Raw genomic sequence first — 23,007 nt, 5'->3', positions numbered from 1 at the left:
ATAAATGCATACTTTTACATTATTTGAAACTCCAAAGATCCTACATACTCCCCCTCCCAATTTCCAGGTTGTAAAGGGAATTAAAAAGTAACATGGCTCATCTCCCAAATCACAAAGAATCTGACTGAAAATATTTGCCCCCACCCACTCCAGTAACATGTCACCAGTCATTTCCCTAACAATCCCTTGGTCACAAAAAGAAAAAAAAATCCCTCAAAAAGATACACTCACCTGGTTAAAAATGATTGCCTCTACCGATTTGATGGGCTTATCAAAGGGGGAACATTTGAAATCAATTTTTATTTCTGTATTGGGTAGAAAGGGTTAAAGTGCTTAAATTTTCTAGCAAAATGTTCATGTGACATATATTCAATTAATATACCTGAACATTAGGTATATGCTTCAATAAAAGTTGTTTTAAATACATAAACTAAACATTTATTCCATAAAAAAAGATTAGCAATAAAGGATCACAGAAGTGTCTGGATTTTTTGTTGCTGAAAATAATCATTTGGCAGTTGTACATGAGCAAATGGCCTAGGTTTCCTCACAGCTTTTGATAGGCAAGGTTTCATAAAATGAACAGTAGCTGGGTAATTTTTCATAGAAAAATTGCTCATAGGCAAATTCTGGAAATGCTTCTTGTGAACTTCTGTTGGGAATGACTGTGGCGTCTCCTGAAAAATCTATTTATGGTGCCATATTTGTCCAAGGAAATTGCAATAGCCAACTTCTTAAATCATTTGGATTTACAGCTATTGAAAGAACTGTAGAATTATAAAAAAAGAACTGCCTAAAGAAATACACATATTATGGGATGCACTGGGCCATACAGTATACAATCACATTAGGTAGGGGTTTTTTTAGTGACTGTAAGAAAACCATTTAATTGAAATATTTTTGCTGATGAGAATTAACACATCTGATCATCCTTGAGCCACTAGGTTTCCAGGATTGAAACAGCATACAAACTATAAGGAAATCATATTCAAGATTTTTTGTAAAAAATACAACCACGTGTTTAGACCTTTTTTCTTTAAAAGACAGCACATAAACTTGGCACTGTTTTTGAAGAAATTAGGGTCCAAGGGGCATATAAATTTACTATTCATAGTATCCATGGCTGGGATGTATGGGCCTTCTGATCAGATCTGGGCATTTTATGGCCCACAGGCCACATCTGACCTGTGGGTGGTTCCAATCTGGCCCATAGGGCAGAGCATCTGTGTGGTGTCAGAAGGGGGGGGCAGTGGTGAGCAGGGCAGCATCAGAGTGGGAGGCAGGGTAGCAGCAGCCCTCCACAACAGTCCATTTCTCATATGGCCGCTTGGGAAAATTGACCACCCGTTCTGGACATTTTTCCACTTCTAGCTGTGAATGGGGTTGCAAAACTGGTGTGTAATGTGGAGGTCTTTCGCATCTGCTCAAAAAAATGGCAACTGTAGCTAGGAAGGTCTTTGCTCAACTTACCTTGTGTCATTTCACCCATTCCCAAACCAGGAGGCCTTTCTCATGATCATTCATGCCTTATTACCTTAGAGAGGGACTATCCTTGAAGACCAATTGGAAAATTAAGCCGATCAAGAAGTGGCAATGATAGCAGTTATATTCATGCCAGAGTAAGGTCACGTAGCACTAAAACTGGGAGGGGCTTCAGGGCTGGTATCAATTTAAAGGCAACATGAAACAAACCATTAAAATTATCTGCTAAATTCAGTAGTGAAACATCTCCATTATTCTACTTTGCAAACTGCACTGGTTAGTAGCAGTATTACAAGTGTAATTCAAAGTGCTGGTTATTACCTACAAACCCCTGGTTCTTATAGCATGTGGTATAGTTATTTAGAGAAACCATGTCTTACTGTCTCTGCCCACCCTGTAAGATTTGACTTGGCATGTTCTGCATCCCATCTTTTGAACAATGTAGCCAGGACGCAATAGGTATGTCTTTTCTGTCACAGCATTGCCTTGGAAATTTGAGTGGTCCTTACCTCACTCTCCATTATAAATAAGTCTTGAAAACCTGGCTTTTTCCTCACTCTTTGAGTTAAAATGGGCTGTAGATGTTTTTATTTCTAGGATTATCATCTTGCTTTTTTCATTAGTTTGATGTTGCATTTCTTTGATTTTACATTTGTACACCACCACCAAGAATTGAGAAATTGGGCAACTTAAAAATGTGAAATAGTTCAACTTCCAGGATTCCTGTTATTACCCTTTGCTCTTAAAATCTCCTCCTAAAGGAAATTCAGCAGTCTGTTTACACACTTTAGACATCTATTTTTAATTCATTATGTGAGGATGTGATATATGTGAAGAAATGTGCATAATGGCTGGAGCAGAGGGCCTTCAGAGATGCCAAGCAAAGTGAAGCCTAACAAAATTACTGTCAATACATTTTAAAAGCACAACATTCATTGTCTGCACAAATGCACATATTAAAATGGGCAAAACAGCATGAAGAACAATTATAAAATAACCCCAAATAAAAATCATTAACAGAAAAAAACACTATGTCTACCTCAAATGAGCCCAAGATTTCCTTAAGATACTGTTTCTCTATAAGGAAATGAGAAGTACAACACACTAACAATATATCTACAGAACACTTTATTTTTTATATAAAAGAACACAAATTGTTCATTTCTCAAAACAGATCGCATAATTTCAATTATAGAATAAAATTTTGGAGTGGAAGAATTATAACTGGCTGATCAATGGAGGCTTAGACATTAAAATAAATGCAACAAAAGATTCACATCAAAAAAAGGGAGGAACAGTATTTTTCTATAGACACTGTTATCAATAATCACCATTTACAATCCAACCTGAATAAAGGCCAGAACTATTTGGTCATTTGGAACCAGATACTTTTCACATGTCTTTGTGGAAAATACTCTTAACAGATGGACTGAAGATCACATTTCCCTCTTGCCAGATTCACTGTTTTATTGCATGTTTTTTCTTTTTAATGCTGGATGCCACAACTGGATTAGTGTTCTGACTAGTTTGCAAAACCTGGAAGAAAAGTACTTGCTATATCAAAAAAATAAAAGAAGTGATGCAGTTAATAGGCTAGGAAAGGAGAATGACATATTCACTAAAGCATTTTCAGATATATGTTCTATGCAGATATATGCCACTGTTTTTATTCACCAAAACTGTTGTATTTTATGTATTACAATTAATGATGAAATTATTAAAAAATATCTGGCCAATGGTTTATATAATACAGTGCAAAAATATTAAATCATTTTTTTTCTTCTGAAACACAAAAGTCCTAGCCACCAATACTAGCTTTTCAGCATCTACATAAAGTCCGACAGCACATTTGGTATTTTACATGCTTTATTAAAATTGTATTTGTATTTACAGTATCTGTAGGAACCATCCTCCCACTTTTTGTACTCAAGCACGCACATCCATGCATAGCCTCATTTCACAATGATATGAGGTTAGGCTCCTCATCTTTAAGGAGCTCCCCGGGGATGGAAAAAATACTAATTGAGCTTATTTAAAAAGCAAAGGGAGAATGCATTTGGCCATTACACTCTTTAAAGTTTGCATGTGTATGTATACAGACACACACACATTATTTATATATATATCTATATATCTATATATATAACACTGTGTATTTCTTTATATTCTATATACAAAATGACATCAATTGTTCCAGTTAACTGACTGTTCTAGCCAATCTTCAATGCTGCTTTTAGTGACTCATATTTTGGGTTTTCCTCTAAAACAATTCAAGTCTAAGTGAAATAAGGCACAAATATTTTGATTCAGGGGAAAAACAAGCATAGAAGGCAGATTTCAGATGATAATGTCTGCAAATAAATTCTCTTCTATCCTTTAGAGAATTTTATTTGAAACTATGTAATCTGCAGAGCTCTGAAGTAGTTTACTGTCTGAGCAGTCCCATTTATGTTTCAGCCGCTGTGTTAACTATGGATTCCTTAAAAGAACTAGGTTTTCCATTTAGAGCTCAAAGAGTAGAAATTACACATGAAACACATAAGCCTGTAAATAACAAACTGTTCAAAGGCTTCAACATGCTGCAAGAAATTACTTTCTTTGCATTTTAAATCCCTGGCCCCCATTAATGAAGCCTTACCAGACATAGATACATTGCAAAAAAAAAAAGGAATAAAGAAAGAATAAATGTTTGGCAGCACAAAGAATGCCTACTAATCAAATCAAATCTTCATCAGGAAAGGATCATATATAAAACAAATCATTTTCTGTAGTAGATGAAGTGTATCCAAGGTATAGGACATTCTTTGATGGGGAATAAAAGATTACAGTTCCAAAGGCCCCTAACTTTGGTGATTTACAAAGTTCAATCTTGTTTAGTGTGATCCTTGGTATCTTCTTCATCTGTATATTCTGATGGTTCCTCTCCTGGCTTTAGAAGTCTACCTACATAGTCATATTTTTCTGGAAAAGACAAAATATATTATAATACATATTTTAAAAACCAGTGGATATCATACTATTTATTACATTTGCTGTTTCAAAGCCATCATAAATGTATAAATTAATTTCATGGATGTCTTGTTACAGTCTATTTTCTTGAAGTAATGCATCTGTTTTTGTATTGCAAAATGCACTTTTAAAATGAAAAGGCACTATGTTCCAAAGACATGTGACCATCAGTTTTTGTCAGTGTAAAGAAAATATTACATGCTCTCCTTTAGCAACTCCACATGAAAGCAATGCAGGGATCTAGATCAGCTAGTGGGATCGTATTAACACAGAGGATACAGAAGCTTCCAGCTTTTCTTTAAGGAATAAATTGAGATTGCACAGACCTCTGAGTTATTAATTGACTCAGATACAAGGATAAAAACACATTGCTATCTCTGAAAGCTTTAAAAGCAGATCTTTGTGATGTAAGGGAATGGAATGGGAAATATAGGATATGTCCCACTTCTCTAGTATCATTCTCAAAAGATTAATTTTGCGCCCCAGTGTAGAAATCTCTGTCATAAGAATGATGGGGAAAGTTCCTACTGGTAAAAAAAATAAAAAATCCCTGTCTTACTTGCAGCTGTGACAAGTTATGAAGACAGTATATAATAAAACTTCTTCTATATCCCATTTCATCTCTTGATGTGTGGGTTTTGGGCTTTTTTGTACCTGATAATAGAAATCTAGTAAAGTTGTCTTCCTATTATTTCTTTATATATAAATATACATACATACACACACAAACACATACTTGAATTACTCTATTGTAAAAGAGAAGTCACCACTTTTGTAGCAAGATGTGTATATACTAATTTTAAAAACACTGAGGTGTATTTCTATGGCTTGTTTTCCATTTGATGAAAATAAATCTTTCAATTAAAATAATTACCTTTAAACTGCATTTCCCATTCCCTAACACTTTCCATTTGCACAGCATTTAAGTCCGATAAATCATCATATTCATCTCTGAGTGCATCTTTATCTAGACAGAAAGTTGCTAGTCCCCTTGAGGCATCTCTTCCAGCAAATATTCCATAAGGACCTTCTGAAAACAGAAAAAATACATTTATAAAACTAAATATATATAATGGTATACTGTTCATTCTTGTCTATACAGAATGACTAAAGCTTTCTTTAAAATAATTAAATTTGAACAATCTATTACGTCTAAAAATATAAAATACTTGAATACTCATACTTTCAATTACCTACTTTCTTTTAATTCCAGAAAATATTTTGAGAAAGATTGACGAATGTTAAACAAAACATCATTTATTGCAATCATGTAAGATGCTGCAGCTATTGTTCTATTTTACCTGGATCTAATATCACTTAAAGGATAGTATGGCCAACAAACATGATCCTTCCTCTACAAAACTTATAAAAGAGTATCCATACAAACAAAGCAGAGTCATTACCACTGATTATATAAAGCAATATCCTACACAGATTTTGCACCAAAACTCTTAAAAAATGTTAAAAAGTATATGAAAGCATTGAACATTTTCATTTAGGTACAAAATTCAAATGAGGCGTTATGTTCCTTGAAAAATTGGGGTGTTCCACTGTTTTAAAGAAACTGAAGAAATTTAGCAGTCTAACCAGTATTTATCAAATTATCAAAATAATTTTTGGAAATAGCTTATCTGCAATTTGAAGGTTTTATATAATAATATAAAGAATTTCATACTAGAAACAATCTTTTTTTATTGAACAAACTCTGTTTACAGGTAGTCTTCAATTTACAATCCTTCATTTAGTGACCGTTCAAAGTTACAACAGCACTGACAAAAGTAAACGACTTTTTCTCACTTCCAACTTTTCCAGCATCTCCTCGGTCACATGATCAAAATTTGGATACTTGGCAACTGGCTCATATTTATGACAGTTGCAGAGTCATGGGGTCACGTAATCACCTTTTGCAACCTGACAAGCAAAGTCAATGGAGAAGCCAGATTCACTTAATAAATTGCAGTGATTCACTTACCAACTGTGGCAATAAAGAATGTAAAAGTGGGTAAAACTCACTTAACAAGTGTCTCGTTTTGCAATCGAAATTTTGGGCTCAATTGTGGTTGTAAGTCGAGGACTACCTGTATTATGTGCTTATATTAAACAGGTTACATAGAGTTATTAATGTATCACTGGATTTCAGTATTTCAGTAGAATGCACTTGGGTACTAGACTAAATAATATATGCATATATAACTGGGTATTTATTTGCAGCTTCAAGACAGTGTTCATTCCCTGGACTAGTCTCTACAGTTTTCTTGGCATGTTTTTGGAAGTGGTTTGCCATTGCCTTCTTCGTAGGCTGATAGAGGGTGACTGGCACAAGGTGACACTATTGACTTCACGACTAAAATTTGTGGTCTCAGTTTCTAATCTAGTTCCTTAATTACTAATCCAAATTGGGTCATTGTGTGGTGTGTGTGTATACACAGATGCACACAAATTATTTGTGCTAAAATGTGAAATGCAAAAATGTATAACTGTTTTCTGAAATTACTTGTCTCTAATATTGTACAAACTTTGTTTTACAGTAAAGAGGTGTTTCTGCAAATTTAATGGTAATTGTGTGCTAAACAATTATAGAACAAATAATGTTAGCATTTATGTAACAATAAGGGAGCTAACATTTAACTCTTCGTCTTAAAAAAACATAACTTTGGACAAATATAAAATTAAGATACAGACCCCAGGTGTAAGATGCTCAACGTTGCACATAGAGATCATAAAACTTTTCAATGGATGCTCTCAGTTGGTAAGGCAAATAAGAGATCTCTTGCAATCCCAATGATTTTTACACAAGCATAAAGATTGAGATAATCTTATTATCGAGCAATTGCTTCGGGAATTATAAGTTCACTCATGTACAGAAAGTAGAACCATATCCAACCTGTAAATATATATTTGCAACACATAACCAAGTTTTGAAAAACGAATCTCTGAAACATTTGCCCATATTAAAATGCTAGGACTTCAGAGAAATGCACATCTTGAGGTATAACTGGGTATTTCTTCTCTGTCATATTTTTTGTATTATGACCAAGTACTATAGTGATATGTTTTAAGAACACAACATAGCAATGTTAGCTGTAGTTTTACATACTTCATTCACATGAACATATTATCATTTTTTTAAAAGTCAGCTGTATATTTGGTACAAGCTTTCTAATCATCTAGTACAAGGGTGTCAAACTCGCAATGTCAAATGACGTGTCATGATGTATCATGACCTTTTTTCCATTGCCGGCAATGGGGTGGGCGCGGTTAGTAAGCTCTGTTATAATCTAAAAAAGCAAATGCATTTATTCAAATTGTTTATGTCCTAGAAATATGGTGTTATCCATGCTGCCATTTTCTGAAACTGCTAATTTTTTCAAGGCTTGGGGCAAGTCCCTTATAGAACACATCACAGTAGGATGGTTAGATATCAATACATAAAGGAAAATATGCAATGCCCAAAATTTTACACTACTGTAGAAAGAGTAGGTAATATAACAATACTCTATTTCTTTAATTGTAGGTAAACAATAATCTTAAATTGCCCCAATTTAGTTCAATATTGCGGAGCTAGGAAGTTTTTTTTCTACATTTTCCTTGCAGAACCTCTACCCATAACTAAGAAGCTCCTCATTAAAAAAAACAATTGCAGGTGAAGGAGAAATTCCCGAAACTGCCAGACCATCCATACTTTCTTTGCTTTTGGAAAAAAAAAACATTAGAAGGGAATGAAGCATGCTGCATCACAGATTAGAATGAAAATCTTGCATCACAGATTAGAAAAAAATAACATTTTAGAAATTCAGTATTCATAAATCTTTCCCCGGGATGAAATCTATATTTTGTGTTCTCCGCAACATTTGGGATTTTATCTTAAATGAACTCTCAAAAAATAAACACGAGAAACTTCCCAAGTGAATAGTTTATGGGGGGGGGGGGGAAGAAATGAATTTAAAGAAATATTAAATCGTAAAAATAAGAAAAATAAATAAATTTCTTAAAATAGCTTTCAGCTCAGTCTGATTAGAGGGATTCTCTTTCCTATTATTATCAATGGAACTGAGAAAAAAATACTTTTGGTTGAACCATATGTCTCTACAATGAATTTACAATCTCAATTATGTTATTTTCAGTGATAGATGATTTACTATTCTGATGTACAATAAAGCTGTAGAACATCAAAAATCTGATTATAATAATGCATAAGAATTTATAGTTTAATAAGTTTTAGAACATATTGACAAAAAGTAAGAATATAAAGCACTTTTCAATAAAAGAATCAGAATATATTGGCCCAATATATTTAGCCTGTTGATAAAAGCTAAAATCCCATAGGTTTCAGTATGTTCAATTGAAATCTGCATATGTATCATTGCAGAAACAAACATAACTCCTGGCCTTGAAATTGTCATGGCAAAGCTCACAAGATTTTGAAGGGAATGCTATCTGTGTTGTATTCTAGAACATTAAGTAAAAACAAGTTTAGATTTAAGACAGGTACTATAGTAATAATAAACTCTTCAAAAAACTAGCTTTGAATATTTTTCTCCCTTTACAATTCCACTTACAAAAGAAACAGGCAACCTATAACAAAGATAGTCAATTTTCTTCAGCAGATTCTGAATTGAGTTGCTATCTCATGACAATTCAAGGAACAGGATCAATGCATTAACACTCACAGAGGCTTGATATAATTATTCTGACCCTTACTGCAGTTGAAATAAAATGAAAAATCAACATAATCCAGAAATTTTCTGAAGACCATAATATGAATGGTGGTTCATAGGCCAGTGATGGCGAACCTTTTAGAGACCGAGTGCCCAAACTGCAACCCAAAACCCACTTATGTATTGTCAGCTGCTGGGTGGGTGGGTGTGCCCATTTGGGTGGGCATGGCCCATTGGGTAGCCATGGCTGCGGTGGTAACGGCAGACTGGGTGGGACTAAAAAGTTCAATCAATTCCAACTTTGCGAGATCTTTTTTTTCCCTGCGAGAAGTTGAAATTGATTGATTGAACCTTTTTTTTTTATGCACATGGTGACGGAGGCCTAAAGCGAAAAGGTTTTATAAAACCCAGCTAAAGGCCGAGGACTGGGGCAATGGCATGCGTGCCTACAGAGAGGGCTCTGAGTGCTGCCTTTGGCACTCGTGCCATAGGCTCGTCACCACGGTCATAGGCCTTGCACTTCTGTTCTGAAGTGTGGTCTTTTTTTCACAACCTCTCCTTTTGAAACCATTAATTCATTCTTTTGGCACACATGAAAGAGATTTTAAAGGTGTATCTTCTTCAATCTTTTCTCAGAAATTTTATTCTTTATACCTGTTTCATATATCATACTGAATCTTAATTATTTAGTATTATACATCATAATCACTACTTCCTAATTTTCCTACTGTTCACAGAGGATTTGGGGGAGAAATGCATGCTTGCCACTAATACATGATTGCTTTTTAAGAAAGGTAAAATTAATATGTAATTAGTTTTTGGCAAATCCTAATGTGACACCAGAAAAAAAATCTTCCTTTTTAAAACGTTTCTGTACCTTTTACAAAATGTAGGAAAAAGAATGTGTCTGTTAAAATGCTGAGGAAGAGAAACATACAAAAATTCTAACTACTGTTATCAGGATGGATTTGATTTAAATCACGATTTAAATCACGAGTAAAAAGGCTTGATTTAAATCAAGTCGATTTAAATAAGAATTTTTAAAGAGCAACTGTCATCTCTGTCCTGCAGCGGCTCCTCTGACCCGCTGTTGACTCATCGACAGTCCCATTCATTTTAATGGAATGGCTGGTGATGCGGCAGTGACACAACAAGGTGAGGGACGTAGCGAGCAGCAGGTGAGTGGATGCCCGCTAACAGGCACTGCCACGATAGATCTGAAATGACAGGCGCTCTTTAAATGTAAGGACTCATTCTTGCTGGTAATTAGAATCTTTAATATTATTTGCAAACAAAATGAAGGTTTCCTATTTAGAATAATAAGCTGTCAGGTTAGTAAAACAGCTATATCAGAACTGATTTTAGGTTAATATGTTAATCATACATAGTTGGAGAATTACTCAAATTCTTTTAAATTAAAATACTTAGAGCCTAGTACAGATGCATTTCTCTTCAAACAATCATACAGTTGGTTGTGTACACAGAGTTGCAAAACAATGGGATAAAGGAATAGTCCTGAACTTTGTTTTATGATTTATCTCACGGTTACTGTGAAATTGTTTGACTGCATCAATGCAGTGCATGTTATCTCAGCTTGCAGAGCTTGGATTCATTGAATGAGTTTGCCAAAAATGTAAATATTGCAGAATATACAGCCTCATGCTACATAACTAAGCCCCATTTCATGCTGAATAAACTAAATTATTAATGTATCTTAAATAGAAAACTATCTTTAGATAGATTTTTACTCCAAAAGCATTTTATTAAAATAAATTTGATAAAAAAATTTAAAAATCCATTTTTTATTATTTTTTAAAAAATCATCGGCTATTATCCACCCTGCTATAAATAACTTGAAGGTATCAAAACCAAACTGCACTTTCAAACATTCTTACAATAATGTATTGCAATATATTAAGGTAATCATTAAAAAAAATTAACATGCTAAAGGGAAGATTGTTAATTATCACATTCTCTGGCATTAAGCACTTCCTGCAAATATAATACAGTAGTTTTTTATATGGCCACACCAGTACTTAAGAGACAAATATTAAGCTAATGTATACTACTACCACAAAAAGCTTTATCGTATCTACTAGACTCCCTGTATTACATTTTTGGAATTTTAATTTAACAAAATTAAATGGAACCTGATATGCTGTAAAACAGTAGTGTCAAGTCTCTCTGTCAATAGGCATTATTTTTAAATTAAATAAAAAAACAAAAAAATAGTTGTTGCTATCTGGTGCTTTGGGGGTTAGGGGAGACTTTCTCAGAGAAAAAGACAAAACTGAAAGAAGTAAAATTCTGAAATCCTGAAAAGTAAAAGCAGTTGTTTACCAACATGCCTTCAGGTAAAGAAAGATTTTGTGATTGTTAACTAAATCCATGGCATGCACTCTCAAAATGACAAATGTGCCTATTTATTCCAGTGTTGTATGCTCTACAGTCTACACCAGGGGTGTCAAACTGCCAGACGCGTCACGTGGAAGCTGCGCCCACCCCATTGCCGGCAATTGCAAAACTGGCCCGATACATTGTGCGATGTCACGTGACGTCTTGAGTTTGACATGTCTGGTCTACACTATACTAGATTGGGGTGGGATATTTCCAGTGGTTCATCAAAACATTTGTTGATTGACATATGTAAGAAATAATTCAGCTAAAAAGTGAACAAATCTACAGAAAAACCTGATAGATGAACAGGAAATGCTCTCTTGATGAATGTCTATATTATAGAGTTTACAAATATCACAGTAGGTATGCTTACTTCCACTTTTTTGAATATATTTCTCAGTCAAGTCTTTATTTTTCTTCTAATCATATATCTAATTAGTCCATTATACAGTAATTTCTATTACTGAAGAAAATATATGAATAAAACTAATATGAAATGTTATGCACCAAACTAGTCCTCCTTCCTTTTCATTCACCTATATTTATATCACAGCAGATTGTTTACAAGCCAATTCCACTTCAAAAGCAAATTCTGATATACCAAAAGAATTATTTAAGAAACCCATCTAGGCAACCCTATACCTACTCAGAAATTTTATTTTTTTCCATTTAATAACTTTTCTTGTCCTATCTACATACTATTACATTTCTCCCATTTGGTTCCTTCAATTAGCCCAAACAGTGCATTTATAGCAAAACATTTTTTGAATCAAGGTACCTCAAATCCACTAACTTATAAAGAATGTGTATAAAATCCAAGACCCATTACACCATGTAACTGATATTTCAAGGATCTATATTATTAGTTGCATTCATAAAGTGTGGTCACTATGGTCAGCCGTGGTCACAACTGTGATTTCTGATGCATCCTGCCAACTTCTCACAAGCAAAATCAATCGGGAAGCCAGAGGGAAATCAGAAGTCACTCCTGTTCCCATTGCTTTTTTGCTAGGTCTTAAATAATTTGGTTTCTCTGTTTAGGAAATATCTCAGAAAGGATGATCCAATGGGATCATGGGTTGTCTAGTTTTGCTAGATCAGGAAGAGTTCCAATCCAGGCACACCTAAGCATTTTTCAGTTCCTAGGAATTCAATAGGAGCCCAAGGTATGAATGTGAATACAATGGTACATCAGTACTTGTTAATTGGTTCCGGGAGGTTGGACAAGTACTAAACAAACCACATGACTTATCACATGACCCTTTGTTCCACTGGGAAGGACTTCTTGTCTGCTCCTTTTCCTATGTCAGCAACCTTCCCAGCATAGCCGATTTCCTGTCTGCCCTCTGCGGCCATCTCCNCCAAGGTATGAATGTGAATACAATGGTACATCAGTACTTGTTAATTGGTTCCGGGAGGTTGGACAAGTACTAAACAAACCACATGACTTATCACATGACCCTTTGTTCCACTGGGAAGGACTTCTTGTCTGCTCCTTTTCCTATGTCAGCAACCTTCCCAGCATAGCCGATTTCCTGTCTGCCCTCTGCGGCCATCTCCCTTTTCTTTTCACAGCACATTGAATACCAGACAAACAAGTAATGTGACAACATTTTTGTGTCAAAATGTGTCGTGTACCAAATTCAACAAGTCAAGCAGTCAAGTACTGAGGTACCACTATATAGCTGAAATCAACAGAACTAGAAAATGTACCCATTTAAACATTCCATATCCAATATGGGATGAATGACATCTTGCTTACCAATGTTATTTTGCTCTTGGATTTAGTAGTTTAGAATTTACCTTTCTAGCATTTATTTCAATCTCAGATCAAAAAGCATATTATTAAATGCATGCCATGTCCAAAGAAGAATCACAGATGTGCCCATAATTATATTTTGAGATGTTACAATTTTGTATGAAGCCCACAGAATACATTACAGATACATGTAGTTTCCTATCAATGATAGATGATAACCTTGAGTAGGTATAGGTAATCCTCAATTAACAACCAAAATTGGGACCAGTAATGTAGTCATTAAATGAATGGTGCTTAGGTTTTTATTTCAACTTTCCTTTGCTTTACAGTGTCAGAAAGACATGATCCCAAACAGCCGGGTTAGTCCAAGCAGCAGGGAAGGCTTCTGGAACTTTGTCACAAGGAAGCCAGGTAAAAGGGCAAATCGTATAGCCCTTTTCCCCACTCCCTGGCCCTTTAAAATGCTTATCCCAGTGATGAGATTATTAACAAGAGAATGTTTGTATTTACATTCGTTGGAGAGGAAGGAATTGCAAAAGAGTAAGCAGACACACAACGGGAACAGACATTGAAACAAAAGCACTAACACCAGTAGTTTGCCTAGCAAGTAACTTAGGAGGCAAAAGGAAACTTTCAATCTGAAACTGATTATGGTCTAGTCAGTTACATGCAGCAACTGTCAGTTCAGGGTTCTAATTTAGTAATTAAGATTATAGAGCTGAATTTATTAACTTGTGTTGGCATTTTTTAGGGATACAATACTCTACCCAGAAAAGTAGCTGAAGGAGAGATACCTTCTTTAAGCAATCTGCTCTGTGAGAAGAAGAAGAAAAAAACCAAGACAATGCATACTACCTGATGGTAATAGTGAATATGTTACAAAGATGGATGCTGCAAGTATCATAAATGCAGGCATTTATTGCAAAGTTACTTTTTCACCAACGTCACAATTGCAAACAGTTGTTGTCCGAGGCAGTCACTAAATATATTTTTTGTTTATGGTACATTCTACAGTGCCTTCTATTGTACATTCTGAAGCACAGCAGACATGTTATTCTTGAGGAGGGCAGAACCATATATTGTTTCTGGCCAAATCTGATTTCTGCAGCTATTCAATTGTTCACTAAATCCATGCCTTTCAGGTGGCTGGAAAAGTGAAGTTGGATTTGGGAAAGATAAATAACTCTTTGAATCAAGAAAGGGGCAGCCAATCTTGAAAGGGGCAGTAATGTATTCCCTCTTGAAGGGACTTTTTTAACCTAATCCATCTACTAAATACTGGCACCTAATGGGCCCCAGATGTGTCTTCTATTTTGCAGCACCCACCCCCAAATATGGCAGGCTTTAAGAAAAGTCCTAAGTCCTGGTTCCCTCAGGTACTAGGCCAGGGACTTCTATAACTTTGCTGGAATTATATGAGGTATTTGGCTCCCAACACGATATGTTTTACATTTTGTTTTACCTTTATTATTTTCCTGCATTGAAGTTTTCAATCCTATAACAATCTATAGTTGCTTAACAAGTTAACATATAAATTTAATAAATCACACTGGACAACTTTATGCAATTTCCTCTTTCGGAAGAATATTTTAAAGGTGATGGTGAGGATTCAGCTTCAGAGAATCCTACAGGAAAATATATTATGTAGACCCTTTCTATTCAAAGTTCAATCCTAGCATGAGGCAGGAACAACATTGGCTATCCTGGTTGATAACCTCTACTAGGACATGAGTGCTCTCCTGAACCTATTGGACCTCTCAGCAACGTTGATATAATCTACCATATCCTGCTGGAGATTCTACTAGGAATGAGTAATGGGCACTATTTGTGGTGGTTCTCTTATCTGAATGGATCATTCTCAATGCCTGGAAGAAGAGTGTGTCAAGTCCTTGGCTCCTCCACTGAGGGACATGTCAGAGCGTTCTCTCCCATGCTTTCCACTAACTACATAAAACTGCAGGGAGAGTGACATATCATCAATATATTGATGATTACTACACATTGCTACCCAAACTGAGTCAAGTATGTTGCAGAAATTCTAACTCAGTGTTTAGAAGCTGTAAGAATTTAGATGGCCAAAACAAGATCAGACACCTTCATGCAGGATAGAATTATCTCTACATAATCCATCTGTTTTGATCTCAATCACTATTTTGGCTCTAGAGACTTCTGCATTCCCTCTAAAAGAGGACTGCAACTTGGAAGTCCTTCTGGAATTGTGGGTACTGCTTAAACAATAGTTGGAAGCTGTGGCCAGAAAAGCTTTTTCCCAGTTGGGCTGATGTGCCAGATGTGTGGAACTTTTTCTAGAAGGGATCTCTTAAAACAGTGATTCATATCCTCATCATTTTGAGGCTAGTATATTGCCTTTTTCATGGCACTGCTCTTGAAGATGATTCACTAGCAGCAATTAATTCAGAACATAACATTTAGTAGTATGACAGCTATACTGAGATCACTACACTGATTGCTAGCAGGCTTTCAATTCTAATTCAAAGCACTGATTTTAACCTTATATAGCTTGTCACCTATGTATTTGCAGGAGCATCTCTCCCAGCCAGAGTCTTTGTCACTCTTGTTTATATTCCCAAAGTATTAGAAATCATTTTATTTCAAAAGGGCTTTTAAGAGAGAGAATATGTTTGGGGGCACATTATTTTGAATTCTCTTGAAATACATGGTAAAGGACATTCATGTAAAACTTAAAGACTCTAAACATCACACGGGAAGACGCTGAAGTACTCCCAAAAATGCTGGAGATCTGTTGCTGCTTGATATGCTACACAGCATGGGAGGATCTAATGCTAATAAAAATGTAATTATTTATACTTTTGAGTAAACTGTCTAAAGTATAAGGATTGGTATAGAAATGTTATAATTGATGTATTTAGATTTTATAAACAGTTGTAAAAGTACTGTTATATACTCAATATTTACAATACTGATAAGCCAATCTCTACTGTGTAGTTTGCACTATGGTAAACGTTCATCTTGATACATTAATTTGCTGCAAACTACTATTATGCTCTCCAGAATTAACCAATATCTTAGCAAGATCTAATGGCCCAAGTACAAATTACACATAAGCTACATGAAATATATGTGAAAAGAATTCTGATAGGTTAAACTGGTCTCAACTACCTTGCTGGCTTTCAGACTTTATTTACAATATAAATAGCTACCAGAGGCCACTAATTTTTAAACAGCATTCACAATTTTTTTCCACAAAGATTTTTTTTTTAATATAGCAGCCACTACAACTTTGTATCATTTAACAATATAGGAATTTCAATGGTGCCCCTATGCGTGCTATATAAAATATGGTAGTTTTTAAAATAATATAAGTTCTTTATGATCCTAAGTATTTAAAAATAGCAGTAAAATTAGTTGACATACCTATTTTACCTACTCAAATGCTTACCTAAATTAGAAATGGCCTGATGTACGCCATGTTTTCTTTTACTATGCACTGCATGTTTCTTTACAGATGTCTGTGACAGTTATTACAATTCTGTACTAATTCATTCACAATAAATTTCAACTATCAAGTTCATTGAAATCTAAATGAGACTAATTTTCTTAGTTGTTACGAATTGTAATGCAAAATATCAATAGTGCAATTCTACACTATCTTAAAAATACATTTGAATTGAAAGCTAGGGATTTTTCCAAGGTAACTGTGAGTAGCTACTACTAAAAAACTATAAGATCAAAACTGCCCACTCATATTCAACACAATGTAATAGGCTGGACTATGGCCCTTATATAATTCCAACTGTTGAAATATCTTCAATTAAGATGACAAGGCAGTCTTAAAAGAAATGACAACTCTACCCAGAACTTTGACCAGATTTCGACTTCTTTCTGAAAGAACATATGCTTCCATCCAACTCACACAGAAGAATAAAAGAATGTCCCATACCTCTTTTATCCAATAAAATAAAGACGCTTCTTTTATCTAATGTTATCTGCTACTAGTGGGCTCACCCAAGACGTTAGCCTGAAATTAGGAATGAATTAAGGGAACCCAAACAATGTAGTAAATCCTGGTTCGGTTAACCACAGATTGGCTTAATCTATGAATTAGTTGAAAAGACCGTCCTCCCTTCTCCCAAAGGCCTTTCTAACCACAGCAATAGGGAGACACATTATGACCCCAGCTGCGTTGAGTCGGTAAGAAAAGCGGCAACCCTCTGTTCTCCCCTCACCGGGCCCGTAGAACTTGCTGCCTTTGGTTACGTCGAAGACTTTGCCGTTGACGGCCAGAAGGATGCGCGGCAACCGCGCGCCGTCGTACTCGCGCAGCTGCTCCAGAGTGAAGTCCCGCCGCTTCATGCGGGGCAAGGAGTGGGCCTGACTTTGTTGCGCCGCGCCCCCAGCTCCGATCCTTTTGCCCCAGCGCTTGTAGACCTGATAGGCCAAAAGCGTCACGATCACCAGCGTCAAGATAAAGAGCATGTCGAACCAGCTGCCCCAGAGCCAGCTTTCGGACGAGGCACTCGCCGTCTCCGGCGGAGCGTCGCCGCTGCTGCCGCCGCCGCCGCCGTCGCCTTGTTCCGTCCTTAGCTTCCCAATCCCATCGTCCGCCATCACTGCCCAGCCAGCGCCTGCCTGAAAGGAACCGCTCCGCCCCCGTCGGGGAGGAGGGGGGAAAGGCGGAGGCGGGGCACCCTCTGTGTTTTTTTTTCATTTCTTGCTCCGATTGGTTGCGATTAAGGACACGTCACCCATGCTAGCTCGCGCCCAGCAAAAACGAATCAAAAACAGGTGCACGCGGCTACCCAACGGTTGAATTCCACCTTGTGGCAGGCTTCGTCGGAGAGGGCGGGAGAGATCGCGAAATAGAAAAACGCGCCTGCGTCTGTCTTCCCCCTCCCCGCCCCCCTCCCTTATATTCACAAAACCTTCGCTCTTCAGTTGCTGTCGGTCTGGGTTTGGTGGGTGGTTGTAGCTCAGGGGTAGTCAACCTTGGCTCTTTTATGACTCGTGGACTTCAACTCCCAGAATTCCTGAGCCAGCCGTGCTGGCTCAGGAATTCTGGGAGTTGAAGTCCACGAGTCATAAAAGAGCCAAGGTTGACTACCCCTGTTGTAGCTGTTGAAATGTAGGCGTGCTTGATGGACTCTGACGTTGCTGCGGGCTGAGCTCGTATACCTCGAATGCTTTTAGTTTATCTTCATTACTATAAATACGCTTCAGAGTCCCGCCCTGCAGCGTAAACCAGACAGCACATAGTTGCTTATTTGGAGAAGGATTTTCGGGGCAGAGTATTAGTGTCCTTTCTCCAGTGGAGAAGATGTATAATTTCCTTCGTAAGTCTCAGCCTTATCCAACCAGGTGCCTTCCGGTTGTTTTGGACCTCAACACCTATAATCTTCGGTGGAATTGGCTAGGGGTTGTGACTGGTGATCTCATTAATAAATGAGCTACAATTGCTGCATGAGGACATAAATAATGATTAGCAGCTCTTGTCTGCATCAGCCACCTAACACGCAAAGCACTAATATTGCTTAATATCCCAAATTTATTCTCAAGTCATAATTTCCAGAGACTTTTCATAACGCTTGCTAAAAGATCTATCTGTTGCTGCATAAAAGCAACTGTCTGAGAGAATTCAAAGATATTTCCCAGTAATAGAGGATTACTTCACACTGTACATAAAAGCTATGTATGCTTTTATGTAAAACTAATTTGATTAAAAATAATGTTATAGTGCTTTTTTTAAACGAAAGCATCTTTTATATCAAAATATTTTAAAATTGCTTTAAAACAAAGCTATATTTAAAAATTTAGTGATTAATTTACAGGAAAAAAGTTATAGCCATTAGACTCATGTACAATTTTCAATAAATTAATGGATGGCTAATTTGCATATTGTACTGATAGAAGTAAGTCTTCATCCTGGTTTATCCAAGCCAGGAATAAATAAGCAAACATGGCGACTGCTTTGGGAAGAAGGTTACAGTTTATTGCAGAAGAAAGATGGTCCTTGCAAGAAGGAGCAGAGGAGAAGAAAGAGACTGAGCACATGGGTAGAAGGTTTTTTATACCCCCTCTAGCCCTGTTTGGTATAGTTTCCTGTTCCTGTGGCATGAACTTTGAGGTTATTTCTGAGTGTTTTTCTAGGCCTTGATATCTGTGGTTTAATCCTATTATCATATCCTGCTTCCCAGGTGATGGGGCTAATGACTCCTAGAGTTTGGGTGGGGCATGCAGATTTTCTCTTTGTCTTCTTGATTGCCCTGTCTTCAACTTTCTGATGGTTTTACATCTGCATTTGTATGGGGCTAGGTCTTGCTTGGGGCAGAGAGATTTGGAGCCAAAGTTGGTTTCTGCTTTTTGAAATACTTTTGAGGAAATATATATTTCTGCCCTTTTAATATTTCCTTCTCTGGGGCTCTGACTTCCCACAGTACATCGAGTTTTGCTGCCTGATTTTTAGGAAACTACAGCTTGAGATAAAGGATTCATATCACATACACCAGGGGTCCCCAATCTGTGGGCCGCAGCCCAATACTGGTCTATGGCCTGTTGGTCGTCGGGCCGCGGGAATGGTTGGGGTGTGGGTGTGTGCGCGCGCGCACTCCTCCCACTTGTGCTAAGGCTGCCGCAAGGAGGCTACCTGCCGCACGGGCGCTAGTGGCCCCATTTATCCATGTGCATGGGAGCTAGCGGCCCTGTTTCCGCATGCGCATGGGCACTACTGCCATCAGCGTCACGCAGGCCCTAGCAACCCGTTTGTGTATGCATGCAGACACTAGTGCTGCTGCCAGCGCCGCTGTAGCTGCACGTGCTCCGTTTGCGTAATGTACATGGGTGCTAGCATTGCCGCACTGTGTGCAGCCTGTTTGTACATGTATGGATGTGTGCACGCAAATTTGCCTTCTCCCTTTCTCTCTGGGCTGCCAAACTGGAAAAGTTGGGGACCTCTGACATACACTATATGTATAGACACTGAAGATGAGACCAGATTCTACAAATCAACAGCATCTTGTGTGCCGCCTGGTTTTTAGAAGATATAATGTGGAATTAGCAGACATGTTATCTGCTGACCTTCTGGCAATTTGAAATGGTTTCACATTTTTTTGGATGGGTTAGTTTACACAGCTTGGCTTCAGACATTTCAAGTTCAGGTGGCAGGTAAATTCTTTCCTTAAATAAATGAATAGCAATAGAATAGTTATTATCATATATTGTTTATTATTGTAATTGTTTAACAGGTCTTTGACCTAAGACCAGTTACCGCTGGAAGTTATGATGGACTCCCCAAAAACTATAACAACTTATAGCTGTTACAACGCCCCTGTGGTTGTTCGCCTTTATGACAGATTGCTGCAGTGCCTGTCTGCCTATCTCCCCCATTCCCCCATATGGGTCTCCATAGGGCTTGGGCCTATGTCCCACTCCACCAGCCCCCCACACCTTCCTCTTCATCTTTCAAAGGTCTCTGGAGCTTGGATTAGGGAAGGGAGGGCAGGCTGCTCCATTCCTGGGCTATAGGATCTTGGAAGCGGCTACCAGAAAATGGCAGCTACTTCTAGGATTGTGTCATGCAGCCCAGGAATAAAGAACGATGCTCTGCTTCTCTAATACAAGCTCCAGAAAGCTCCATAGTGATCTGCAATGGTCTGGAACTCACGTTAAAGAAGCAAAACAGATAACCACATTTCAGGGCCATGTGGCATGATCTCAGAAAAGGCTGCCATTTTCTGCATGCCCTCAATTCAATGCAGCCATCCAGAAAATAGTGGGTTCTTGGATTGGTCCTGTCCCCAAGAGGCAGCTGGGACTCCCCTCTCTGCTCCGCCCAAGCTCAGCCCAGGAGCTGCCCCACGTGCAGCCGGGCACTCCCCGGGAAGCAGTGCCAGGCTGGGTTGTGGAGTTCTGATGCCTCGGGAGCTTGAGGGGCAGGCTAGGCACCTGTCTGCCCGCTGCCAAAGGCCCCAGGCAGCCTGCGCCACCATCTGGGGGCCCCTTGCATGGCCCAAGAGGTATGGCGAGGCTCCTCCAATGAATAGTGCTTCACACAACAGCTACCATGGTTTTCAATTGTGTTGGACAATCTCCACTATGGTCACGAATTGAGGACAAGTTTCAACAAAAGATGTTCATAAAACTCTAAATGTATAATCAACAAGAATACAGTGATATTTTAGAATATAAAAGGAGTATGATTTCTAGTCAATAGTCTGAAATACCAGAAGATAAATAGCAAGTCCTATATACACAAAAATATATGTTCGATTCAGCATTACAAATATCTAAACTGAATTGGGATTGTGTTGATTTTTCTACTGGTAACTATGAGAGTTTTCTAGATTCACTTAGCCATCAATTAGGTGATGTAAGCTTGTCCTCATTGTGCAACATAATTATGTTTTTGAATAAGGGTTTTGTGGATTAGTTTTTGGTTTGTATTGTTTGTTGTTGTGAGCCATCTTGGATAATTATGTGTAATTATGTATAAGATAGGAAGCCATAAAATTAATAACTCTTATTAGCATAAGAATAGGATGACTCTAGGAGTGCAGTGGCCTAGCGGTTAAGACGCTGGGCTTGTCAACTGGAAGGCTGGCGGTTCGAGACCCAAGTACTGCATGATGGGGGAGCTCCCGTTCCTGTCCCAGCTCCTGCCAACCTAGCAATTCAAAAGCATGCAAATGCAAGTAGATAAATAGGTACCACTTCAATGAGAAGGTAACAGCATTCTGTGCACCTCAGCGTATAGTCATGCCAGTCACATGACTTAGAAGCACCTTCAGGCAATGCTGGCTTCCTCAGATAGGAAACAGAGGTGAGCATTGCTCCCTAGAGTCAGGGGAAACCTTTACTTTTTAAGATGACTTTAGAACAGGCATGTGATGTTGCGCAATGTATTGGGCCGGTTTTGCTATTGCTGGCAATGGGGTGGGCGCGACTTCCACGTGACGCATCTGGCCTGTGGGCCGGCAGTTTGACACCCCTGCTTTAGAAGATGCTATAATTGACTAGTAAGAGGGTGGCCTATGACAGCATTCTTCTCATAGTTAGCAAATGTTGATAACTTAAAACCTCTATGGTTGCATGTGCACAAAATATTAAATCCTGATGTAGCATAAACTATAGGAGATTTATTCATAAGTATTTCATCAAGTGATGTAGCAAATCATAAAAAGCCATGATTTCTTGATTGCAAATTTGGCTGACTATATCAGGGGTAGTCAACCTTGGCTCTTTTATGACTCGTGGACTTCAACTCCCAGAATTCCTGAGCCAGCCATGCTGGCTCAGGAATTCTGGGAGTTGAAGTCCACGAGTCATAAAAGAGCCAAGGTTGACTACCCCTGGACTATATCTATAAACTTACAAGATTTATAGTAGTGGTTTACTGTTTTGAGCAGCAATCTGATCTGAATCAGAGACACTGTGCCTGGTTGAGAAAGCTAAAGGTGAAACAAGAGCCTGAGACATGATCTTGTAAGTTTATAGACAAAGTCCTATAAGGGGAGTTAACCGTAAGTTAATATTTCTTATGCTGTTAATAATGAGTGATATAAAGATTAAATAAATAGAGGGTACTACTAGGCTCTCCAAACTAGGACTCAACTGCAAAGCTAACCCAATCCCCCCAGCTGTACATATCTTGAACTTAGCAGAAGTCTCTCAGATATTGCAGCTAGATAAGAATATTTATTACAAGTTAGACTGAAGCCACTTTAGGTA

General features: G+C 37.6%; 1 protein-coding gene across 1 annotated transcript; it reads right to left on the bottom strand.

Annotated features, from left to right (window-relative positions):
* Window positions 1-1,434: 1,434 nt before the first annotated feature.
* PGRMC2 (progesterone receptor membrane component 2) lies at window positions 1,435-17,917 on the bottom strand. Its single transcript, XM_015819457.1, has 3 exons — window positions 17,514-17,917; window positions 5,366-5,521; window positions 1,435-4,443 (listed from the first exon to the last, which is right to left on the bottom strand). Exons 1-3 carry the CDS (start codon window positions 17,893-17,895, stop codon window positions 4,346-4,348), a joined length of 636 nt encoding a protein of 211 aa, XP_015674943.1. The 5' UTR covers window positions 17,896-17,917; the 3' UTR covers window positions 1,435-4,345.
* Window positions 17,918-23,007: the final 5,090 nt, after the last annotated feature.

This window comes from Protobothrops mucrosquamatus, unplaced genomic scaffold (genome assembly GCF_001527695.2).
Source record: "Protobothrops mucrosquamatus isolate PMUCROS unplaced genomic scaffold, P.Mucros_1.0 scaffold928, whole genome shotgun sequence".
Taxonomy (NCBI): domain Eukaryota; kingdom Metazoa; phylum Chordata; class Lepidosauria; order Squamata; family Viperidae; genus Protobothrops; species Protobothrops mucrosquamatus.
This window is presented reverse-complemented; position numbering and strand designations above follow the sequence as displayed.

What these genes read in the sequence shown, in the direction of transcription:
- PGRMC2 (XM_015819457.1), bottom strand. Translation starts at nt 17,895, where the DNA reads ATGGCGGACGATGGGATTGGGAAGCTAAGGACGGAACAAGGCGACGGC. An exon ending in CAGCAAGTTCTACGGGCCCG is followed by an intron (nt 5,522 to 17,513) that starts GTGAGGGGAGAA and finishes TTCTGTTTTCAG; the next exon opens with AAGGTCCTTATGGAATATTT. An exon ending in ATGGGAAATGCAGTTTAAAG is followed by an intron (nt 4,444 to 5,365) that starts GTAATTATTTTA and finishes TGTCTTTTCCAG; the next exon opens with AAAAATATGACTATGTAGGT.